Source organism: Rutilus rutilus (genome assembly GCF_951802725.1).
Source record: "Rutilus rutilus genome assembly, chromosome: 4".
Taxonomy (NCBI): Eukaryota; Metazoa; Chordata; class Actinopteri; order Cypriniformes; family Leuciscidae; genus Rutilus; species Rutilus rutilus.
Genome location: NC_140212.1, coordinates 5832920 through 5858653, shown reverse-complemented (window position 1 = coordinate 5858653; position 25734 = coordinate 5832920). Strand labels below are relative to the sequence as shown.

At 38.8% G+C, this 25734-nt stretch overlaps 1 protein-coding gene across 1 annotated transcript in view; it reads left to right on the top strand.

Moving 5' to 3' along the window:
* The window catches only part of mpped1 (metallophosphoesterase domain containing 1), a 36815-nt gene extending 14644 nt beyond the window's left edge, over positions 1-22171 (top strand). Inside the window, exons 5-7 of the mRNA XM_084406622.1 lie at positions 19213-19328; positions 20739-20852; positions 21426-22171. Coding sequence (XP_084262748.1) covers positions 19213-19328; positions 20739-20852; positions 21426-21544 — 349 coding nt within the window. The 3' untranslated portion in view covers positions 21545-22171. The remainder of the gene's footprint in view (positions 1-19212; positions 19329-20738; positions 20853-21425) is intronic.
* The last annotated feature ends 3563 nt before the right edge of the window (positions 22172-25734 follow it).

Here is a 25734-nt window from a genome sequence, read left to right as displayed (position 1 = left end):
AACTGGTGAATATTGGAACTATATACACCCTTAGGGCCCTTTCACACCTACCTTGTTTGGTCCGGATTTTTGGACTTTTCAGTTTGGTCCGAATCAAAATTACAGGTGTGAAACCTCCCCCGGACCACGGTGCGGACCAAACAGACGAAAAGAGGTAGTCTCGGTCCGGATCAAACTGAACAAAGGTTTGGTTCATTTCTAGTGTGAAAGCATTTTCTGTATGGTTCGGACTTTCAGACCATTTATAGGAAGTTCCGGTGGTTCCCGCGTAGCCTAAACAACTGAAGAAGAATATTTATGTGCAGATCTGTCAGTCCTGCCCACAGCATGTCTCACACACACACACACGTTGTGTTTTCATGTTTTATGGGGACTTTCCATAGACATAATGATTTTTATATTGTACAAACTGTATATTCTATTCCCTTACACTAACCCTATCCCTAAACCTACCCATCACAGAAAACTTTCTGCATTTTTACATTTTCAAAAAAACATCACTTAGTATGATTTATAAGCCGTTTTCCTCATGGGGACCAAAAAATGTCCCATAATGTAGGGTTTACCAGGCCACATACACACACACCTATTTGTCCTGCGTCCTGCCGGCGACGATAAAATGTTCGCACAACGAGGATGTTCATTTGGCGAATTTGAACTAGCCTTGGGTATAGTTGCTGCTGCAGGGAGTAATGCCATAATAATACAACTATAGTGGCAACGATATGCGTCTGTTCATTCATTCTTGTCAAAGTTACCCGCCGAATTGACAACACGCTGACGTCAGACGCACGTCCGTTTACAAACCAATCAGTGTCAAGATTCAGCCCATATAGATGATGACGACGTCATGTAAAGTTATTTAGTACGCTCGCATAATTGCAATGTGAAACCAAACCAAAACTAACCGAATGTATACAATGTATCAAAACATGAACTTTGGTTCGGACCTTGATGCGGACTTTCAGGTGTGAAAACGCCCTTAGATATGGTGCAAAAGTGTACCTTTTTTTGAGAAAGTGCTGCGGCTGTTACCAAAACAACTGCAGCACAACTGAATGAAACAAACGTAGAGATCTTCAGCAGAAGCATCATGCTCATTTGTACCTGCTCTTTGTTTTTAATGTAAAGTGGATTTTAAAAAACGTACAATAGACTATCCTGCCTTACATTTGTATAAATAACTACTATGTAGTAAAAAAAAAAAAAAAAGTTCTTTTAATCGTGTTCCTTATCTCTCCTAAGGGCTTTTCTCACTTGAAATAGTTAACCCTGGATCTTTCCAAACCCTGGGTAAATGGATTCCTGGGTTATCTTGCTTCACATTTCACAAGAATGCTCATAATCTGGGGTTAAAAATTACTCCTGGCTGTTGAAGATGTCGTTTCGTTTCACACTAAATCCTGGGTTAACTTTGTTATTTGCATATTTGTTGTGTCAGTGTCATTGATTGGACAAACTAGGCATGCAACCTGTTTGCATAAAGGTTCTAGCTTTGCACATTCTCATATTATATATTGCCGACTGCTTTCTAGTTTTTCCTGAATGGAAGAACGAAACGGTTTTCTTCTTGACTGCTATTGTCGTGTTTTCTGTCACCATTTTAACAGTTTTCCCCTCACTATTTATACAATGCGTTGTGTTTCTGTCCAAAGCATGTGAATATGAGACACGCGATTGGTTTAGTTGTAACATTCTAACACAGGATCGTTTCACACTGCACACGTTTGGCACCGCAATGCTGGGTTAACACCGCAAAAGTGCTGCTAACCTCAGGTGGTGCTAACTCTGCTTCTAAATTACAAGTGTGAAGCGTTCCTTTACCCAGGGTTAAAATCGAGGTTTAGAATGACAATAACTCGTGGTTTAAACCCTCCGAGAGGGCTGTTATGTGCAGCTGAAACGCTAATTTAATACTTAAAATCACTAAAATTCCTAAAATACACTAAAATAAGAAAACATGAGAGACTAGTCGACCTCTATAATTGACTAGTCGCTGTTGCACATCCCTACTCGTAATCTGCGTGCTTTCACACACATGCTCACCCTCCTCTACCGGGCTAAATGAGATCTTGGCACGCTGCATTCTTTCCTAAATCCTGACTATTTGTCATACGGTGATTCTGGAATGAAAAGACCTGCATGGGGGAAACATGTGGCGTGTTTTTCTGTTCTGCTGACGCTAATGCAAGTTTACAAGTCATTTGTCATCCGCAGATCTGCAAATGCAGAGACGCGTGGTGCGTTTGTGCCTATTTGTGTGCGTGTGTGTGAGCTGGTGTGGGTGGATGAAGTATTAAGGATGGCTGTCCCTTTCAGAAGAGCGTGAAGCACAAACAATTGTGTAGGACCCGCTGCACATTTCGCTCTCAGCTAAACACACTCGCACACACTTAAACTTTCCTATGTATATGCGCTCATATGGACAGTTATGCATACAGTGATGCTTGGTGAACACAAACACATCCTGTGTGCCCTGCGGGGGGGTGGAAAGCTGATAGCTGAATGTTTATGCACCGGCAGTAAGAGCAGGTAGAAGGTAATCGGGAAAAGTGCATTTAAACTCAGGAGATTAAAAGGTTTGGCTTTGCCTTTGTATGTCTTTGGTTTACCTTTGAATGCACAAACTGTACAAAGTGAAAAGTGACATTTTTGGGCCTTTTTGCTCTTTTATTTTAATAGTTTATAAGCAGTGGCAGCAGTGTCCTGCAGTATGTCATGCTATACTTTATCTAAAACTATTTTGAACAACATTTATGTATTCGTGCAGTTATTTTTTTTGACGCATAGGAATTAAATTCATACTGGATCTGTATTTGTTCTGTAAAATTAATTTGTAACGCTGCAGGGCTACTTAGGAGAGAAAAATTGCAAATTGCATCTCTTAAAGTATGAAAGTAAGACTTGTTTATTTTTCTACCGGGAAAAAAAAAGTCTCTTGAAACTCATGTCTCGAGGTCTAGAGGATTTTATTTTAATTTTTCAACCACGCCTTGACAGTGTTAGTGTAGTAGTGAAAATGATGTAAAGGTGTGGAACAGGATCAGCCAACGACTCAAGCTGGTCTAAAACTTGCATCTCCTACAAGAGCACCACAAAGGAGATTAATTGTAACAAATTTTTGTCAATCACTTTCATTCAGTCTTGTTCTCCTGCTTTAAGAGGCAGCACAGCACAGCAGGGCGTTCATAAGCAAAGACAGATGATCAACGGCAATGTTCTTGAACACCTGGCTGCCAGCACATATACAGTATATGTAGGTTTGCATGACGGCGTGTGCCCGGTGCCATGCTATATTTTATGGAGTAACGTGGAGTAAGTCAAAGCGGGAGAACTGGTCATTAATAGGTATTTAAGTATTTATTTCACTGGATTAAACAAAAATAGTGTAATATATTGGATTATGTAGTATGTAATAGTATGTATACATAAAAGTTTATAGTTTTATTTTAATTAAAAAAAATTATTTATGAATTTCTATCAAAGATTACGGAATACCATTTACTGTTAACATGATATAAAGTTACTCATTCTGTGATTTCATTTGTTTATTTTTTAGTCCTACTGCTCACCTCATACATTATGTGTGTGTATGTACTGTTTGTGGGTGTTTAAGCGTTTTTATTAAGATCAGTGACAGCCATCAAAAAGTTTGTCCTGAAAGATGCAAGGGGGGGGGGGAGAGACTGAAAAGAGGAGGGGATAAAGCATAAAGGAGCGAGCAGACTTTTCCCCCTATAAAACTGAAATGAAAATAGAAGAAATGTTCACTATCCAGTGACTCCACAAGGAATAATTATTGCCAGAGATGCAAAAGACTCCGTAATTAGATTTTTTAATTATTGAGGATTTGCTTCTCCTCTGTAGTGGCCCAATTAAAGAAGCTCATCAAAACAAAAAAAAAAGAAAGAAGAGAAAGAAAGTAAAGTGAAAGACAGAGAGGATGCGTGTTTTCTCTTCTGGTGTACCTGCCTCCCCTGTTTGATGACTCCTCTTCACTGATGAAGGGGACACGGCACAAGCCACTAATGAACAGCCCTTCATTTGGACGAAGCGAAAGATTAAAAAGGAGGAGAGGAGGAACTGAGCCTAATGATCGAGAGGACGATGTGGTGGTGGATATATATATATAAAACAGTGCGTTTAACTGCTTGACCTTGTCAGCACGTCTGTGTGAATTAATTAAAGTGGCGGCTGATGTGGAGAATGATTTGAGAAGAGAGGAGAGATTAGTACAGTATCAGTCGTGTCTCCCTACGGGGAAAAGAGCTCACCGCTTCGGCTATGTAGGGCTGGCCACTGGAGGACCTCCTCAATTAACATCTGAGATGCCTGAGGGAGAGGGGGTGTCTGAACGGCCCAGTCCTGTCATGTAGACCCCTCACGCACGCTCACACACTTGAGTTAGCCGCTCTTAACTCAGAGAAGTTGTTCGACCTTGTCTGTTTCCATCTGCTTTGGATTATTGTTTTTTTTTTTTCTTCTTAAAGGCCTTTTCACATGGCTCATGTCTTGTGCTTCAACTTCCAAACTTGGGCGTTATGGGCTTTTGTGAGGCTGCCAGATAGCAAGAAAGCGGGAAGTGTGACAGTAGTAATAGTGAAAGAGTAGGAAAAAGATCAAATATATTTCAGCTTCGGACAGAAGAAGAGCAGAACTGGAAATTTAATGGTACTGGTAGGATTAAGAAATTGTTTATCCAGGTTTTTTTTTTTTTTTACTTATTACATTCATTATGTAATATTTTATTCTTACACGTAATGCCCAGTTTGTTGTCCATTTGTTGTGCAAGTAATTCAAATGGAATTTATTAATTAAATGGTCACCAACATAAAGGTATATCGGTCAGTGTCAGACATTTATTTATTTATCTATTTATTTATAGTGAAATTTTCCCTGGATGACTCATAATAACACCCAGTTTGTTGTCCATTTTTGTTAAATAAATTAAATGAACACAATGGACCTTATGAGGGGGTTTTCTTACAGTATAAATCTGTTTGTTGTCTATTTATGTTTTTTTGTCAAATAATAATAAATTGAAAGGGTCAAAACCTGTAACTAGATGGCCCTAGAATAAAATATTATGGCTATAACAATATATACAATTATAATATATTGATATGTATATAGGTCTCAGTTAAAAATAATTACTTTTTTTTCACATTTTAAATATCTAGGGCAATTTATGACCCTGATACCACCAAATTATGTGCATAATCATTGACAGTGCTTTGAAATGTCAGCGATTTACCCTGTAAAAAAAAAAAAAAAAAAAAAAGCAAAATAGGTAAGCTGTAGCTTAATGCTCCATAGACTTGAAAGCATTGCATGGGGAACGTTGACACGAATCAAGGGCCAGATTTTCCAACGCGTTATCTATGTGTCAATCATTCTGTCTGGGAAAGCGATAGAAAAGAAAGCTTTTTTTTTATTAAAAGCAGAATGTGGGGCTTCATGTCTTGGCTGGATGTTACCTGTAAATTGGTCTCCAAGGCGAAAACTCCTCGCTCACACCGGGCTTGTGTCTTCGCACATATGTGAGCACGCATGGCTCTGGGGAATTTCTTTACATTCTCATAAACGCTGAATCTGTTTACCTGCAAAACAGGCGAGATGCTACACTTTATCTCCGTCCTTCTCCATGACTTCACCCGCTTTATCAGTCGTATCAGAAGTAAATTGAAAAAAAAAATGATTCGGAGAATAAATTATACACCGTATTAAGCGAAAGACGGACCATGCAATGGTTCATACCCATCCTGTATTCATCTTGTCCTCCCTTTCTTGTGTCTTTTTTCCGTCTGCTGCCTCTTCAGTGTTGGTCGGGCGTCAGAATTAGCTGCCCCACAGCGATGGCTAATCAACACACTTTCACACTTCCTGAGGAGGAGGATATGTAACCCTCTCCCTCCCTTTTTCCTCTTTTTCTCTCCATCCCTCGCCACTCTTTTCTTTTCTGCGCTCCTCTTTTCTTCTCCGTCTCCCTCCTCCCGGAGAACTTGGAAATAATTTGAGTCTCCTGGGTTTTTACACATTCTAATTTCCAACTAAATGGGACATCTGTTTGAGAAAAGGAAGATTTGCCACGGTTGCTAAGGCAACTATCACTCTGTGGGAAAGAGAGGGAAGAGGGAGGAAAAAAAATGTCCAGCAGTTTCATAGGCGGAATTAGATGCTGATTTTTAGAAACACCGCCACAATCCCAGACAACCACTTCTGCGTTTCCTCTGCTATTCTACCTCAGTTTCTACATTTTTAAATCCCTTTCCTGTTCATTACACCTTTTTGCTCTCTATTCTGTATTGGCTATTTATTTCCTTCGCACAGCTGTGGAGGAAGGAAATGTGGTACCATGTGGCAAAACTTTGCGAGTATTTCTGCCACCAATTAGAGATGGATACATTTTATTCCCTTACACAGATGCACATTCACACAAATATGATCATGTGGGGTATGAGGGGTACCTACAAAACTTTAAAAAATGCATCACAGCTGTATTAACAAATTTTATGATCCTCATTTAAAATAAAATAAAAAGTTGGAATTGTATTATATTTTTGGTAATACTTTATATAAGGTGTTTTTAACTATGTAGTTACATCAAAAAATAAGTTTAATGTACTTATTGTGTTCATATTGTATTGCAAATCACTTTTGCTGCTATTGAGGAGGGATACGGGTACGATTAGGGACAGGTTTGGTGGTATGGGCAGGTTAAAGGGTGGGTTAAGGGGTAAGGGAAGGGTTAACAGTGTAATCATGGATGTAATTATATACAGTTTTTTTATTTTATTATAAGTACAATGTAAAAACATGTATGTACACAATAAGTGCATTGTATCAAATGATGAATTTAAATGTTCATAGTTAAAGACACTTTATATTAGGTGACCGTTTGTTTTTTTGTAAATAACATTTAAAAAAAGGCAGTGGCTTTTTATACTAGATTGTAGCGATAGATGGTATTTACACTATGTAAAAATAGCAGTATTTTCTTTGCAATAAGTTATGCTATTTCTAGTTATAAATGGTGGCAGATACTATTTGGACTTCAGTGTTGTTGTACATTAAACGGTATGCAATAATAACATGGTGTGAATGATTCTATTTATTAAACTTATTAAATGGATTCCGCCTTATTGGGACAATAAAGCCCTCCCTATACCTACCCTTAACCCTGTGAACGATAAACATTTCATTAATAACACGTGTTAGACACTTTACTTCCACTTGTCGAATATTTTCTTCATTTTTATTGAAAATAAATGCCTTTCTGATCTGATATGTGATGGGAAAAGGTAGTATAGCGAGTTTGGCAAAAAAAGTTTCTGCCATGCGACTTACACCTACACTATTGTTACTGTCGACAATCCAGCGTCTTCGGTAAGTTTGTCTGGCCCAACCAGACGTCAGTGGGCGGAGTCAGTGTAAATAGCCTCTGCTTTTAAAAAATGCATTGCATTTTCATTGAAACGATATTTAAATGGATCCTCATGGAGCTAAAATCTCACATAAAGTTTCAGATGGGCAAGTTGAAGCAGAAAGTCAAGCTGAAACTGTATCTGTGTGTAAACGCTGAAGGCTTTGCTGGTAAGCCAACACAAAGCGCATTAACACAGCAGGAGCAAGTTTCTATGACCTGACAGGCTCACCTTGCATGTGTGTTTACAGTATGTGTGTGTGTTCATTGTCCAGTAGGCTATAGCTTTGCATCGCTCCATGCCAATCCATATAACAGCCTCATCTCACACACACACGTGGTCACTGACACACATTTGCATAGACACACACACACACACTGATGCTGCTGTCCTGCACCTGCTCCTCACAGTTCAGACTAGAGGGGCCTGGCGACGGCTCATCTCTCTCACTCAAACAAACACACACAAACAGCCTTGATATTTCCCATATCATCCTTTTTTAAACTCTCTCCATTTCTATCCCGCTCTCTCCTCTCCCTTCGTCCTCTCCACCGTTCCGACACCATATACAAACTGCTAACGCACAACCTAACGTATTGCCAACGCAATTCTAACGTATGACAGAGTGTTTGAGGGCTTCCAGAGGGAGCTCATTAGCGCTGCATGCACGTGTGTGTTTGAGTCACACATATCTCTCAGCGCTCCTAAAATCCTCCCGGAAGAAGGACGAGAGACAAAGCCAAGGGACCCGACGCAAGAAACAGAAGTAATCGTTCAGTGAAGTATCTCCAGACGCTGTGTGCTTTGTAGTTTAAAGGCCTATTGCGCAAACATTCGGATTTGCTCAAGGATACTGTTCAGTATGTCTTTAGTTTTATCAAAAGATTCAGTAAAGATGTTTACAATGCTTTATGAAAAGGTTGTGATTAAAAATCATTATTAAAGAAATATTCTAGGTTATTTTCAAGCTGATGTCTAATGTTAAATATTACCTCTAATTTTGATGATAATTCCACAGCATTTAGAACGAACAAAACCCACTTATTAATTAATACCCTCTTATAATTGGAGCAAAAATGTTGATGGCAATGTAATAGCACTCATACAGTATAGTAATTGTACTGTAGAGTTATAAAATTGTTACAAAATGGTGATCAGCAGGGGTATGACCCTAATACCCACGTAACCACGTATCACCCTAAATCAGTAGTACCGCGTACCACTAGAGGGTCTTAAAGGGTTAGTTCACCCAAAAATAAAAATTCTGTCAGTAATTACTCGCCCTCATGTTGTTCCAACCGCGTAAGACCTTCGTTCATCTTCGGAACACAAATTAAGATATTTTTGATGAAATTTGAGCCTTGTCTCACTCCTCCATAGGCTGCTAGGTGGCCCAAACTTGCTGGCCCAGAAAAGTTATTAAAGAGATCGTTAATATAGTCCAAGTGGCTACAGTGGCTCAATCTTAAGTATATCAAGCGACGAGAATACTTTGTGTGCGCTAAAACAAACAAAAATAACGACTTTATTCTACTATTCATTTCCTTCTCTCTCGACCTCTAGTTGGTTCGCGTAGTGTTTTTGCGCAGCGCGTCTGTGTTACACATCACCACGTAGGCTCACTATTGGCCGATGCTGGTCATGTGTGTGATGCGTGATGACGTGCAACACAGACGCGCAGCGCAAAAACACTACGAGGCCCAGAGAGAAGGAAATGAATAGTAGAATAAAGTCGTTATTTTTGTTTGTTTTTGCGCACAAAAAGTATTCTCGTCGCTTGATATACTTAAGATTGAGGCACTGTAGCCACTTGGACTATATTAACGATCTCTTTAATAACTTTTCTGGGCCAGCAAGTTTGGGCCACCTAGCAGCCTATGGAGGAGTGAGACAAGGCTCAAATTTCATCAAAAATATCTTAATTTGTGTTCCGAAGATGAACGAAGGTCTTACGCGGTTGGAACAACATGAGGGTGAGTAATTACTGACAGAATTTTCATTTTTGGGTGAACTATCCCTTTAAAGTCTTCAAATTATTTACTTATTTATTTATTTTGGCTTTATTTTGCTGTAACGATTGGCTGAAATACACATTATCCCACTTATTACACAGCTACTTGCCAAATAAACGAAATGTACATGATGTGTTGATTCAGATATTGACCACAGACGCACAGAGTGATACCAGAAACATGAAACTGGCATAGCTTTGTAGGAGGAATATGGTCAGTTGTACAGTTTAGCAGTGCTTATGCACAAATATTTGACTGTGGCAGGCTCTCTGGAATTCTTGATTCTGATTGGTCAGTTGCAGCAGAGTATTTTAAGATCAGCTAAGATTAGATTAGCACAAAAATTCCAGTAGTGTTTTGTGCAGGTTCTGATGCAGGTACTGTTTTCTCTGTCCACGATGTCCGGAGTATTTGTAATAAAAACGACAATGCCAAAAAACGCAGGGTGCTTAAGCAGACAAAACCAAGACAGTGTGAGCTTTTGTTTTTGTGTGTATTATTGCAAGAACTCTATGAAGACTGCTTTTCTTTCTCTCGATTAATGTTGTCATCTCTTCTACTCTACGTCTCTTTTTTTTTTGTGTGTGTGTGTCTCTCTCATTCCTGTTCTACTCTTCTTTGTGAAGGGCCATGGGGATTCTTTTGGAAAGTTTAAGTTTACTTGTCTTTTCTAATATAAATGAGAAGTATAATTGGGTGTTACTTGCAATTGAGCATCTTCGTCTTCTATGCGGACACACATACACAGCATTGCAAGATGAGAGCTTCTCTGCAGATGTTGTCCATTGAGGATTTTTTTTCTTTCAGTAAGCATTTATTAAGCCTGATTTTTCAAAAGGAATGCCGAATGTAGCTTTGCAGACGCAGAGGTCCTTATTCATGCAACCACGGACGTTTAAGAACTGCTTTTAAGAAATATGGGCAGATTTTTAAAGGAAAAGTCTGCCCATCATTTACTCACATCCATATCATCAGTCAAAACTGTACGACTTACTTTTTTTTACTAGGATTTCGAGCTTATTCAAATTTGGCATGATGTACATGTCATGCGACAAATCTTAATGTGCTAATGAGAGTCTCCTTTTGTATTCCACATACCGTAAGAAAGTCATACGGGTTTGGAACAACATGAGGGTGAGTAAATGATGGAAGAATTTTCATTTTCATGCTCAATCCATTCCTTTAAAGCACTGCATCGGCTATCAAACACTTCTGTGTGTGTCCCTGCTCTTGGCTCGTTATGTTAATCAGTGCTGTGAATGTTCCTGTTGATGAGTGTGAGTCCACACAGCTGTTCTGAAGTCTGCCGTGTGCCCAGGCCAGTGTGAGTGTGTGTGTGTGTGTGTGTGTGTGTAAGTTTGAGAGAGGTGTCGAGCTGTGTGGGCAGATGTCTCATTGCACAGATGGGTTTGTTACTGCTGGTTCTCGGACTGTCCGGATCGGATGCAATGGACCAGAAACGTTCTCCCAGGGTCCAAATTCATTATCCACCCCTCAATTTATACTTAAGACTATCATTAGTGCTTAATTGTTGGTGGAAACCGTGGCCAAGTGGTTAACACACATGCTCACATTGAGCTGTGGTGTTCATTCGATTGATGTCAGTTTGAATTTCCAATTTCTCCACCACCTATATATTTTATTTTAAAGTAATTTTCATTTATTTTAATGTAAATTTTCTTTTATATATATATATATATATTTTTTTTTTTATAAATTCCACATTATCAGGTACTGAATCGAAACATGCTTCACTTTGTGTGTATTTGTGTTTGTGAATGTGTGTAAATGTCATGGCCAGCAGTCTTGGTTTCACTTTTGCATGCTGAGTGTTGCATTAGTCATGCTGGGGACCAAATGTCTCATATTTATCACATGTTAACCCAGAGACCGAGTGGGGGAATCAGGCAAACAGTGAAGTTGTGCAGAGCATGTGTGCAGCTATGTCTGACAGAAACATAAACAGATACACACTCATATCAGCTCAAGCCTGGGCTAATCCCTTTATTGTCAGAGACTGATATACTCTGCCTTCCAGGGTTTTTCTCCCTTTCTGTCGCTCTGTGGAGTGTGTGTGTCTCCTGCTGTGCCGCTCGGACTGGAGCCCCGCGTGAATGGACCGCTTGCTTCTCTCAGATTAAACATCAAAGTCCAGCCGGCCCTGTAGTTCAGGACAAAACAACACAGCACATTGTGCTAAATATACAACACGGCTTGAAAAATGCACTGTTCTAAATATACAACACTGGCTGAAATACAACTACACAACACATCACACTATACTACAACACTGGCTGAAATACAACTACACAACACATCACACTGTTCTAAATATACAACACTGGCTGAAATACAACTACACAACACATCACACTATACTACAACACTGGCTGAAATACAACTACACAACACAGCACACTATACTAAATATACAACACCGGCTGAAATACAACTACACAACACATCACACTATACTACAACACTGGCTGAAATACAACTACACAACACAGCACACTATACTAAATATACAACACTGCCTGAAATACAACTACACAACACAGCACACTATACTAAATATACAACACTGCCTGAAATACAACTACACAACACAGCACACTATACTACAACACTGGCTGAAATACAACTACACAACACATCACACTATACTACAACACTGGCTGAAATACAACTACACAACACAGCACACTATACTAAATATACAACACTGCCTGAAATACAACTACACAACACAGCACACTATACTAAATATACAACACTGCCTGAAATACAACTACACAACACAGCACACTATACTACAACACTGGCTGAAATACAACTACACAACACATCACACTATACTACAACACTGGCTGAAATACAACTACACAACACAGCACACTATACTAAATATACAACACTGCCTGAAATACAACTACACAACACAGCACACTATACTAAATATACAACACTGCCTGAAATACAACTACACAACACAGCACACTATACTAAATATACAACACTGCCTGAAATACAACTACACAACACAGCACACTATACTACAACACTGGCTGAAATACAACTACACAACACAGCACACTATACTAAATATACAACACTGCCTGAAATACAACTACACAACAAATCACAGTATACTACAACACTGGCTGAAATACAACTACACAACACATCACACTGTACTAAATATACAACACTGCCTGAAATACAACTACACAACACAGCACACTTTTTTTTTTTTGTATGATATGTGTACGCTTCCACGGCATACTATGCTTTAGCTTTTCAGTAAAACCCTCTTGTTGAATTTTTAAAGTCGACATGAAATGGAAAATTCACAGCTTATTTTATGTTGCATGTGACTTATCTTATTGACAAATTGTATTATTATTATTATTATTATTTTATTTTATTTTATTTTATTTTCAATAGCCGACCTACATTGTTTTTCTTATATGTGTGGATTTGTTTCTTAGTTTTTTATTCTCTATGATAAAATAAAATAAAACCCCATTAATCCGTATTATTTTATTTATTTATTTTATTTTATTTATTTAACAACCAATCGGTAAAATCAAGTCCCGACCTACTTAGTTTTTCTTTGTTTTTCATTGTTTTTATATTTCTTCGTTTTTTTTATTTCACTGATAAAATCATTATAGAGATATTATAGATTAATGTTTGTTTGTTTGTTTGTTTTTATTTCAAATTTTTATTTATTTAATTTCTTGTTCGATAAGCCAGTTCGGGAATAGCATGTCATGAAAAGTTTTATTATTGTTCATTCATAGTGCAAGTGTGTAAGTGAGCACATGTGTGATGTTAACAGCACTTCTTATGTGCTAGTATATCTCAGTGGACTGTTGTGACCTGCAAGCTATTAATTGAAACGCGCTCTCTTAATGAGGTTATGTATGTGTGTGTGTGTGTGTGTGTGTGCGCACTGTCAAGAGGCTGTCTGATATTGCCTCTTAACTCTTCAGAGATGTAACAGCTTATCCCTGTAGATTCCTAACCTCTTCTCCTTCGTACACACAATTGGGTCATTGTCAGAAACATCGCATTACTAATTATTCACTTTCATACCTGCTTCTGTGCCATGCACATACAGTATCTTAAACACACACAGAGAATGTGTACATCTCTTCTGTAATTAGCATGAGGCAACCACCAGCATCTGTAATTACAGCAGCCACAGGTGAGGATGTTGAACAGAAGCTCTCCTCATTTGAAGATAGCTTGTATGTGTCTGCGTAAATGTGCACACATGTCTAGTTATGCATTGCTATGTTCCAAAATCTAGTGAGCTGCCTATGGAGGTACATACTGTTGGAGCGCTTTCATCTTGAAGTTTGTGTCACAAAGTAGGCAAGCCGCTTCCTAAGATATACCTTATTTTAGCCGAATGCTAAGGCAGAATCATGTGTATTCTTTGTGCATAGGACAATCCCAGAATGCATTGCTGCAAGCTAAGTGAATGAAGCTTTAAATTCCCATGCAAAGTGCTCTTTGTACAGCTTGCTGAGTTGCTGCTTATGGAGAAACAGAGTTCCCACCATCCTAGAAAAGCTTTCAAAAAGTGTGTTTTCCGTGCCTGGAAAAGCCATGGAAATTGATAAAATCATGGAAAAGTTCTGTGGTATATATTTTTTACTTTAGTTGTATTTCTTTAGCTAAAAGAAAGCTCTAAAAATATTTTCAAAAAGACTGGAAAAGTGGAAATTCATTATTCAGAAAGTGTGAGAACACAGGAGAGTGTTTCAAAGCGTTCACTTATGAGGTTCCACCATGATAGTCAGGATGTCACCTTTACACTACTCCGTTTTCAAATAAAACCGGAAAACATTTTGTGTGTTTTGACTGTTCATTTACACGAAAACAGCGTATTGGGGGCCTGAAAATGCAAATTTTTGATAATTGGTTTCAGAATGCACGTTTCTGAAAACGATACCGTTATCATCTCCATTTAAACTACAAACATTCAAATGTGTGAAAACTGTGATGTCTTGCGCATGCATAATAAAGTGTTGTTCAGTCTATAGGTGTTTCTTTACAAAGTGGCATCGCCATCTACTGGCCTGGCATCAGAATGCAGCATTTTTTGTCGTTTTTGCGGATCCGCGTGAACGGGGATCATTTTGACAACGTTGTCGTCTTTTTGTGAAAAACGCAAAGGAAGAACATTTCTGTTTTTAGTACGTTGTTGATGTGTAAATGTACCCTTGTAGGCTCCAGTCAGAAAGGTTTTGGAATAGAGCGCTTGTGTATATGCACTTGATATAAAAGGACTGTTAGGACGAACTTTACTGACCTGTGAATGACACTTCATATTTCTGCTTCGCATTCTCCATCTATTTCTCCCCAATTTTCGTACCCATTTTATCTTTCCACTCAAAGTGCGTCACCTGACTAGCAGCAAAAAAGGCCTAACAGCCTTTTTCCCCTCAGCCTTGCATTTAAAGATTTATGGCAAAACTGCACTGATATCATTTGACCAAGAGAGGTTTTGCATGCAGACACACTCACTGATTTCACCCAGACCTTTCTCTTACTTTAAAGGAGTCATAATGTTGTGTTACCTTGGATACCCAAATGCTCTATTATAGTATTTTAGGCACTTCTAAAAAAGAAAAGTGGAAAAAAAATCAACACAGAGCCCCTCAGACCCTTATTTCTAAAGGCATTATTGTCTCGCGAGATCTGATGCGATGTTTTGGCTGTCGTGGACGGTCATTATAATAATGCAAATGAGGGGCGCGTTGATTGGTTGCAGGAAGGAGGGGGGTTGACACCGCAGGTAACTTCAGCATCATTACAAACTGCAATAGCTCAATAAATGTGACGGTACTTATTGTTAGTGAAATTGTAATCACAACCAAACTGCATGAGTTTGGCTAATAATGTTTAGTGGTATATTGTTTTCATACTTGCATTTAAACAGTTTTAGCCACTGAGCATGGACTCCTGTACCGTCACTACTGTAGCTGCTAGTGTAAAACAAAGTGGAAAGATGTGGCTAGCATTCGTAGAGTCCATTCCCCGTGTTTACCTCGAAGGTAACGTTACATACAATAGCCGCATTAGCAGTTAGCTGCTATTTGTTAACCACAGTAGAGCAATAAAAACACAGTCTTACCTTTTCAATTTCTGGCAAGTCCCTGATGGTTGGGATGGCACCTTTTCCCAAACGGAGCTTCGAGGCCAAGTTCGCCTGATACTGCCCCAAATTTGTAAAAGATTCCGGTGTAAAATGTTTAGCACACACACCTAACGATACGCCACTTGAAAGAGTTGTTGGGACAGCGTCATTAAAAATGAATTTCATCCACTGTTCCCTGATAGTTTCGTCCGTTTTTGGTAGATAAAACACATTTGCATGTTGTTTGTGGCAGTCACCCACAGAGCATCTCAGGTGTGCACTCGATTTCTCCATCTTTCTCGAGTCAACTAAACTGAATCTGAGGGGGAGAGGGGGAGAGGGGCGGGCTTCCCGCGGCATAGGTTTGCGGTGTCCATATTTGGTATATCCTCCCCCGTCTTGACGTCAAGAAGGGGAAGAAATCAAAATCTCGTTTTTTCGTGCGCGTGCACGTGGCCTATTTTACAAACCCCGAGGTAAACAAACGCTTCACTTTTAAATATCGGCTTCCCGGCCAGTGTATAATCATTATGCAATCATAACATACATTGATTCTCGTGGAAAAGTGAAATTTCTACATTATGACTCCTTTAAATAGACTTACTTTAAACTGACATTAACAACATGGCAGTTCTAGTCCAACTATTTGATTAGTTCTGATTGGTGAGTGATTAATCTACGACGGGCTTTCTCAGCAGAGGAACGTGTTCACAGTTCCTGTGCCTGTGGCCGAAAATACCCATTTTTTGGAGTGTTCACACTGCAGGAACTGGGATCGATTTTAGTTATAGGAATGCCTTTTGGGGGGAACAGGAACAGGAACTACCAGTGACATACATGTATGTTGATTGACCAATACACATGCCGTACGAAACACCGCCACCCGCCTTTTTTTTAACACCGTTTACATATATTTACTCCACAAACAGCGATAGATGGATCGACACCCGGGCACTTCTCAACCAATCACGCCGTCCTCATTCCTCCAGTTGCTGACGTTGTTAAATGTCGTGCTTAAATGACGTCGCTCGCGGTCGGCTTACGTCACTTCAGAGTTACTACTGCCGGTGCGAATGCAACCAGGAAAATGGCCCTAGGGGGACATTTAGCTCTCGGTGGAGTGGACTGTCCTGGTGGCTGGTTCCTATAACCGAGTTCCTGTATCTACCCGGTGCAAAAGCCCCTTTTGACTTGGCAGCAACCTATCGACATACACTAGCAGCACTCAGAACACTTTATAGCAACCAAATAGCAACACCTTAGCATTGTGGTGATGTTTTATGTGGACAAACACCCCTTAAATTTGCTTTATAAAATCCTAAAACCTAGTTTGCAAAACATTTATTTTTTTCCACTTTTTTGTGCTGGTGTGGCATCATGGGAGTAAAGGCATGAAAGCAAACAGCTGTCTCTGCTTCTTACTCACGTTGACAAATGAAAAAAAACATCCGATAATAACTGATAAATACCCTGATGGTTTAGTACATCACTGGCTCTGCCGTGTCACGTTTAAAGGAATTACACGTGTACGTCTGATCTTCTGGCTTGAAATAATCTTCATTAAACTGAGCCAGAGTTTTTGAATTTCATGATTGAATCATGCTTGTATTTTAAAGCAGTTTTCAAAGCGTTTCCCTTTCTCTTTCCCTTTCTGTGTTCACATGCAACTCTCTCTCTCTCTCTCTCTCCCTCTCTCTCATGTTCTTTCTGTTTATTAATCTCCCTCTACTTAGTTAGAAAAGCTGTTTGGGACACCAATAATGAGTACTTTCTCGATCCAGTGTAATTGAGACGTCCGTGTAAAGATAGAAATGAATATTTAAATAGCACCATCAATATGCAAAGGCCATTTTAAATGTTTTAAGATTAGAGATGTGAATTAATCAGACTGCGTCCATGTGCCTTCGGATGTTTGATCATAAATGTTTAGACTCTGATGATAGAAGTGATTTGAATATTAATCAGTTGAAATCAAATGAAAATAGCATTTGCTTTCCCATGAGCCCCTTCTTTCCTCTTGACCTTCTTAAGATGATGGAACCCAGAGCTGATCTAGATAGCTCCTCAAAGGGTCTGTGTCTGTGTTTGCATGTGTGTGTGTGTGTGTGTTTGTTTGCAGCGCAGGACACCGATGCGTCAGCCAGCTATAAAAGTAAATGTTTCAAGTGACTGCTCTCTATAAATTACAAAATCCACGTAGAGGCAAGGGAAGCTTCATGTGTAAACTCTCTCTCTCACACATACACACACACTCTCAGAGTCTTTCAACATACTCACATACTGTGCAAATCCGCCAACAGCAGAGGAAGATGGATCTGGGGACAGATTGTTAGTGACATGTTAATTTCTATACCGTCACTCAAGCTTGGTGCATCTGCAATCAAAGTGATGGGGCATAGGCAAAACCATCAACCCCCCTCTCTGTCCTTACACACAGTCTCTCTCTACCTGTTCTCTACCTCGTTCTCTCTCTTCCTGTCTTTCTGATCTTTCCCCATTTCTCTCTCTCTCTCTCACACATACACAAATATAAATGGTAACACTTTAGTTTAGGGTCCAATTGTCACTATTAACTGGTTGCTTATTAGAATGCCTATTAGGAGATTGGCTGTTTATTACTTATTAAGCACATATTAATGCCTTATTCTGCATGACCATATTCTACATCCCTTAATCCTACACAATACCTAAACTTAACAATTACCTTACTAACTATTAGTAATTAGGAGTTTATTGAGGCAAAAGACGTAGTTAATAGTTAGTTCATAGTGAGAATTGAACCCTAATCTATGTGCATATATAGATATGCGTGACCTGTGTATATATTTAATATGCATACAGGCATAAAAATATGAATCACTATTCAATATTAAATTATTTTAATGAATTTAATATTTTAAATGAGCTGTTTAATAATGAATACATTTATATTAAATGTATTAACTCATCGAATTAATCTAAATTAAAACATTGTTTTTGACAGCCCGAATTTTAAGCGTTTTCTTTGTTTTGTTTAAATGACTTAAAGACCATGGAGAAGCCTCTGCCAATCAAGTGCATTGGCAGTGGACTGATCAAATGCACAAATGGTAATCCTCTATGTGAAGCGCCCACTTACCAGCCTTTTCGATCATTTTGGACTACTAGGCGAGCGTTACATCACCTAATTAATATTCATGAGCCAAGCTTTTCAAATCGTCCTCACGCCCCTGCTTTTTTGGACAGTCAACAGCAGAGAGATGACAGGAAGTGATGGGAGGTGGGGGGAAGAAAAGATGAGGACATAATCTTATCCGGCCTCATACCTGTAACTCCCACCACAGCTAAATTTGTCTCCTGTTTTGTTTTCTTTTTCACTTCTGTTTAAACTATTTTTCTCTGTTACATTTTGTAAAAGATGTGACCGTCATTTCAAAGTGATTGCTCTTTGAGATTTGGGGATTTTCCATCATAAACCTAAGATATCTCACAGATACATTCACCGTACATGGAAATGTCATCTTACCTTCATCAGTGGTTGGGCAGTCTGGGTAAAAGATCAGTGAAGCACAAGTGAAGATATTGGAAGTAATGGTCATGGTCACATCAGCAGGCTTTAACTCTTCTTTCTTTATGTTTTCAGGCAGCCATGGTACTACGGCTGGGGTTTTAATCTACCACGAGGACAAGCTCTGCTGGAGAAGTGGAATCAGATCCCAGATTCCACGGATATTCTTCTCACACACTGCCCTCCTCTGGGTAAGACCTAAATCACACACAAATACACACACACAAAGCGTGCGTTGATGGTTATTTCCCATTATGTTGTCTTCATCCTTGCGCACACACAGTCTTTTGCTTTGAGGCTTTGGCAGATGGAGTTGCTACAGCAGGCTGCTAAAGCATGCAAACGCTGAGACGCTGTTCGCAGTGCAGCAAATCCCTTCGCACATAATAAAACCCTCACACACACAGTCATATGTACGGAGAATGGAAGTTTGTGCGTAAAGACAGCTGCGGTTTAAAACACTAAGCTTTTGGGCTTTGAGAATGTGACAATGTGTAATTCTCATGGTAAAGACGTGTCTCACTATACATTCGTGCAGATGTAGGTGTTTATCATTAGCCTCAAATGAGGTCTCTGAAGATTCACAGTAAGTATGTAGAGACATCAAGACTACATGTGTAAAATCAAGTTTATAGTCCTTAATGATCACCTTGGATCCAGTCAATTCGTATATACAGTAACGCTGCATCCAAAATCGTAAACTGTATAGTAAATACTACATGGTTTGAAACTTACCTCGCGACCAGTTTCATCGCTTCACCACGATTCACAAATCCTCTCCCGTGGCCTCATGGGATAGTAAAGTGTCCATCAAATGCGTACTTCAGAGTCTCGGCTGAAGTTGTTGGTCATCCGGGTACTTTTTCGACTTATAATACTTATAATTCGGACATACTATGTTGGCGTGCTGTTTTTCACATAGTAGGAATGTATTAAATTTCAGATGCCGCTTAAGTCTCTTCACAAAAATGAAATTTTGTTTGCATATAAAAACAATACAGATGGACATAAGAATGTCAAATGCCTTTATTGAAGTCAAAAACGTAAAGAAATCATTGTACTCGCTCTATACTTGGTGTAGGTTTGGGAATCAAGACCCAGTTCGCAATCTGGACCCAAACTTCATGTTTGTTTTTGTTATTGGTTTTGGACTCAACCAATTAATTGTGAAAGGAAAATCAAAATCCAGAATGTGTAGTTACTAATCCTACTATGGCTAAGGCTTAGCTCATGAATATTAATCAGTTCTGTAACCTTTCTAGAGCATCCAGTCACTTCATCTAATTAACATTCAGTGAGTCAAGACTTAGAGTTCTTAAATTAGCACCTCTGACGTGCAAGATTATGGCAAAAAACAAGTCAAATTTCTTCTTCAAAATTAATAAAACATCCTTAAGCAACCCAAACCACTAAGTTGAATCAGAACCACAGTTGTTAAGTTCGATATGATTCCCTTCCCTAACTTGGTAACAAGATATGTCTGGCATTTGTCCTGCTTTAACTCCAAAAGCAAATTAAACCAACATCATATTTTTCTGTCATCTGTGATTTTCTTTGACTTGTGATCTTCATATTAGTAATTAAACTCCTTTTTTTTGTAGGTTTCTTGGACTGGGTGCCCAGGAAGATGCAACGTGTTGGCTGTATGGAGCTATTGAACACCGTCCAGAGGAGAGTTCAGCCCAAACTACATGTATTTGGACACATTCATGAAGGTAATCGCATCAGATGATGATGTTCCCAACTGTCTATAAATCACACAGCCCTGTGATCTTGTTCATACTGCCACGTCAATCCGCCCTGTTTTGGGGTTAGCAAGGCAGAGTCTGTCCCATGCTGCTTTGCCTTCTGACAGCATTATAGCAAGAACTAGTTCACATTCATATTCATAATAAATAGAGGAAATAATCTCATAGAGGGCAATGCGATTGCATTATACATTTGTGTAAGCTTGTGTGTTGTGCTTTGCATGTCTGTGTTTGGCTCTGACATATTTTTGCATAATTTCTGTGCCATAACATAAAAATGGCAGCTGTTTACTTACTGTTATGTGTCATTTTTTGCTGTTTGCAATGTCTGAGTGGTTAAAATCTTAAAAGTATTCATCCCTCACACACACTGCATGGTTATTGGTACTTATCATTAACACTTTCATCCTGGTTTTTGATTTCATTAAAATCGGTTTTCACCTTTTACCTGTATTTAAACATATTGTGACGTTTTAAACATGACGTTTTTCAACTCAAGCAATGGTAATATTCTCTGTCCTTTATGTTTGTGTGAGCTAGGTTACGGTATGATGACAGATGGAACCACCACGTTTGTTAACGCCTCTGCGTGCACGGTGAACTTCCAGCCTATGAACGCACCCATCGTTTTCGACTTGCCCAATCCCAGGAGCTCATGATTGAACCGAGACCCCGCCCATCGCCACCTTCTTTCATTCAGGGTCCCTTTCTTGAGCGTATACAGATGCTGCGTGGTGTATATAGAGCGAGCGAGAGACGCTAATTTGGATATTCCCAAGGATATTTCCACCCATTTTTTGTGCCGTGTGCCACCCTCAGACATAAAATAGTGGCATTCTGCTTCACTGACACAGACGTTTGAACTCTTTTTCTGAACTTGACTCTTGTGTTGCACTTGAATCGGCGTGACAATCGCATGTACTTTTGGTCATGGAAGCCAAGCTTTCTCCTCATTTGGCTGGCACTTATTTAAGGAACATTGTAACCTTGTAGCCTCAATGGACCTCTGACTCGGGGGGGGGGGGGAGAATATTTTTTTCTTTTGCTCTGGATCCACTATTGAAAGTTAAAGAGGAAACAGTGCTATGGTGCAAACAAGTTTGTTCAGGGTCTTTACCGCTTCTTTCTCTCTCTCTCTCTCTCTTTATCCGAGTCTCAGTCTCTCATCCTACTTTTTTCCTAACTGCTCTGTTGTTATATGTTGCTCTTTTGAACCTGGGGCCATACACTGGAAGAAATAAATTTGCCCTAAACAGGAATGTGATGTTAAAAAATAGTGATTGGGGGCGGGGGAGAGAAAAAAAAAAAAATGTGTCCAAATATTTTCCTGTGTTCTCCACTTTTTTTACATCTTCTTTATTGTTCGATTTACTGTAAACGTGTAAAACTGTGAGTGTGTTTTCAAGCAAACGGTCCTTTACTAAAGCAGTGTGGACTTTTACAGTAGTTTGAAGTGTTTAAGGTCAAATATTTAAAAGTTCTTCTAAAGCGTGCCGTTAATGTCCCTCCTCCGAATATCAAAGACTTGTCATGCGCGCAAAGTTCGCTTTTGCATAACAAGAATACGTTGCACTTTGATCCACGTGTTCCCCGCTATAATTTATTAACATTCCTCCTGGCGATAATTTATTCCCATGTGTTTTTGCAGCTCTTCAGCATTAACTGTGTGTGGCATTAGGCCTAATTTGACGGTTCTGTTAGATGTCCAGAGGGTTTTCATCTCTTCCATATTTGGATGAATAAAAATGAACAAATCGAACGAATTGTCACTCTGCGTGTGTGTGTGCGTGCGTCTGTGGGCTCCTGTGCACTGATACGCGATCAATTGCTCCTCTTTCATAGCCCAAGGAAAAGAAAGCATCAGAGGACGAAGAGATCGAAGGGATAAAAAGAAAAATATTGGACTAGGAAAGGAAGGATGAGCTGATGCCTGGGAGATGGATGCTCATCTTTATTTATTTTTTAGGGCTTCTTGCTGTTTGTACACTTGTTTGCACTCGGTCAGAGGTGGCTCACACTGTCATGTGGCTTTCCTCTTGTTTTTTCTCTCCCTTCATTCGTGCCCGTATGTGGGCCTTTCCTTTGAAGACGTTGTCATCAGGTTTACTGCTGTGCTCCAGTCATTTCTTTCCCAGCATGCTGATCTGAATTTCCTAACAGATTTTGTGGATTGTTTAATTACTTGTGTTGTGAAATTTCAGTGCTAAAGATATAAATTTTCTTTATTTGAGAGATTTCTCTTTTTTTTTTTGGTCGGTTAATCTTATGCCATCTAAAGAGTTATGGTGTTGAATAAATTCTAGCAGAGAGGAATTTCACTGTCGAAACTGCTTTTTGTTCTGGAAAAGATCATCAACCTCAACGTTTCGAACTCAACCCGTCTCTATCGCTTCATTTCACATTGAAGACAATGAGTACCTCAACAGGAAGTGACATGATTTATAAATGTATATAAAGAGAATGGGTTTATTTACATTAACATTATTTCATACCTTAAAAATCATCATATTATGTCACATAGTCAGAGATACACAAATTAAGAACACACCGATTATTAAAATTGACCAGTGGCTAAAACTTATAAATGGCAAATATTACAATTCTGTACTCTTTTGTCTACATAAATGAAATAAAACACTTTAGGCACCACAATATTGTAACGTACAGTATGAAAAATCTAAGTTAATTTTAAGATTTACTATAGAACAGTGTTATTAAATAGGTTTTTCAAGATGAACTTTACCTTCGCTGACATCTGACACTTAATAAAAATGTCAAAATATGAGAAAACGCCATCCACAATTAAATAATCCGCTATCAACTGGTACAGATAAATGAAAAGATCTCTAATATCAGTTGTTAATCAATATGGTCTACACAAACGACACAAAATTAAACACAAGTGTACACAAAAGTCATGTGACTTCCTGTGGGCAGGTAATCTGATGATGTCATCATTACCTGTTGGTATATAGATAAAATATTTTTTTTTTTTTTCCTGATGATGATTTAGAGGTTCACTTCAATTCACAGTGTTTTAAGTTGGAGTGTTAATGTATATATATAATGCTATTTTTTCAGTTTTCTGAATTGTGATTGGATGTGCACACTTTTTTCTGTAGTTTCTTCAAAGATCATTTACACAAATGAAGTTCAGACGCGTCACTACCACCAAGATATATCCCATTTTCTCCATCAATCTCTCGTTGTGTCTCTTAAATTAAAACTCACCCCCATCAATTGGTTATGCCCTCATTCTTCTTCAATCTCTCTTTTGTTTCATCTCTGTCTTTTTCTCTAGCTGCGTTTCAGACGAGTAGATTCCCATTATTAATGTTTTTTTGTCCTAATCAAAGGACTCTGAATTTCATATCAATTATCTGCACGTGTCTAAAACTTAATCCATGTAGGAAAAAAATGGTCCTCACTCTTGTATCATTTCGGCCTTCCTTCTTCCACACCTCTGCACATCCTAATGAAATCCCTCATTCAAATAATTACATGAGTAATCCTGCGGGATGGAAGGTAATTTATTCCGAGCCGGCTTTTACTACGCCATTAAAGACTGTTCTCTGTTATCCTTCCCATCTCTGGCCACTTTTTTACCTACATGTTCCCTATTACTCTCCTTATGTGTCCACCTCCATTTTCTTAGATCTTTTTGTGCCATCTACTCATGTGCCATTGAGTGAATCCTCTTCAGTACGCACCATCAACATCTGTCTCTCTGTCGACTTGTGTGCTTTACACAGCAATGTCCTCTCTCTCTGTGCCTCTGATAAACTCACAAATGCATCTTCGGCATCTTCTTGTCAGCCGTTTCAGGCTCTTAAAAGCTGAATAAAAGGCCTGGTGGTACTGCATTTTAGCGCCGTTAAACGTCCCGGGGTGTGCCGTCTGGCTCACTCTGAAACTACGAAGGAATACGGGTGGAACAAATGCGTATGCAACTGCCGCTGGAGAAAAGAAAACACGAAACAATTAGCCGCAACAATGCATGCTGATTACTGTCATATGCTGCTTATTTATGAACAATGTTTGTTGTGACAAAGATGTTTAATTTTCATCGCCTTTGAATTACCCATATCCTGAAGCAGAAGTTGGTTGACTTATTCTGTGAAGAAACCTTTTAAAATTTGGAAACCGAATGCTGCTATTTGCTACGGTGTCATCCTTAATGACTACAAATGTCCTCCGGGGGGAATATCTTTAGCCCTGAATAATTGTATCTACTCATTAAAGTTAAGTAGTTGCAGGAGAATGTGCTTTAAATGGGATTGTATATACTGTTTACTGCAAATGGTCAAACACATTAGATGTTACATGGGCTAAAAATATGTACTTTTTGTCCTTATACATTCATATGAATATCTAAAAGTTCATGGACGCATTATGCGTAATAATTCTTTATCAATCAACACTACATATTCTTATTGCTTCAAACAAATGCTACCATCTTTCCCTTGAAGTAAGACTGACTGTTGGAGACTATCCGTTGTGTAATGAATATTTATATATGTATATTTAATATTTAGATCCAGCAATACGATGGAAGTATGCAGCACCGTTCTGAAGTTATGGATTCCATTAGTTTCATTACACTTGAATCACACTCTTTCCAAAGTGAGAGAGATGAAAAACTACTGCTTTGATCTCCGCTGCATTCGGTTAAACATAAAAAAAAAAAAAAAATCTCAGCACGGGCTTAAAACATTTTTATCTATATATGACCAACATTTTAAGGCTTCATTGAGTACGATTTTCTTCTTCTGAAAGGAGTTAATACTTTTACTTATCAAGTCACAAAATAATTATATTTCAATTAAATTCCGTTGTTTTGAACTTTTGG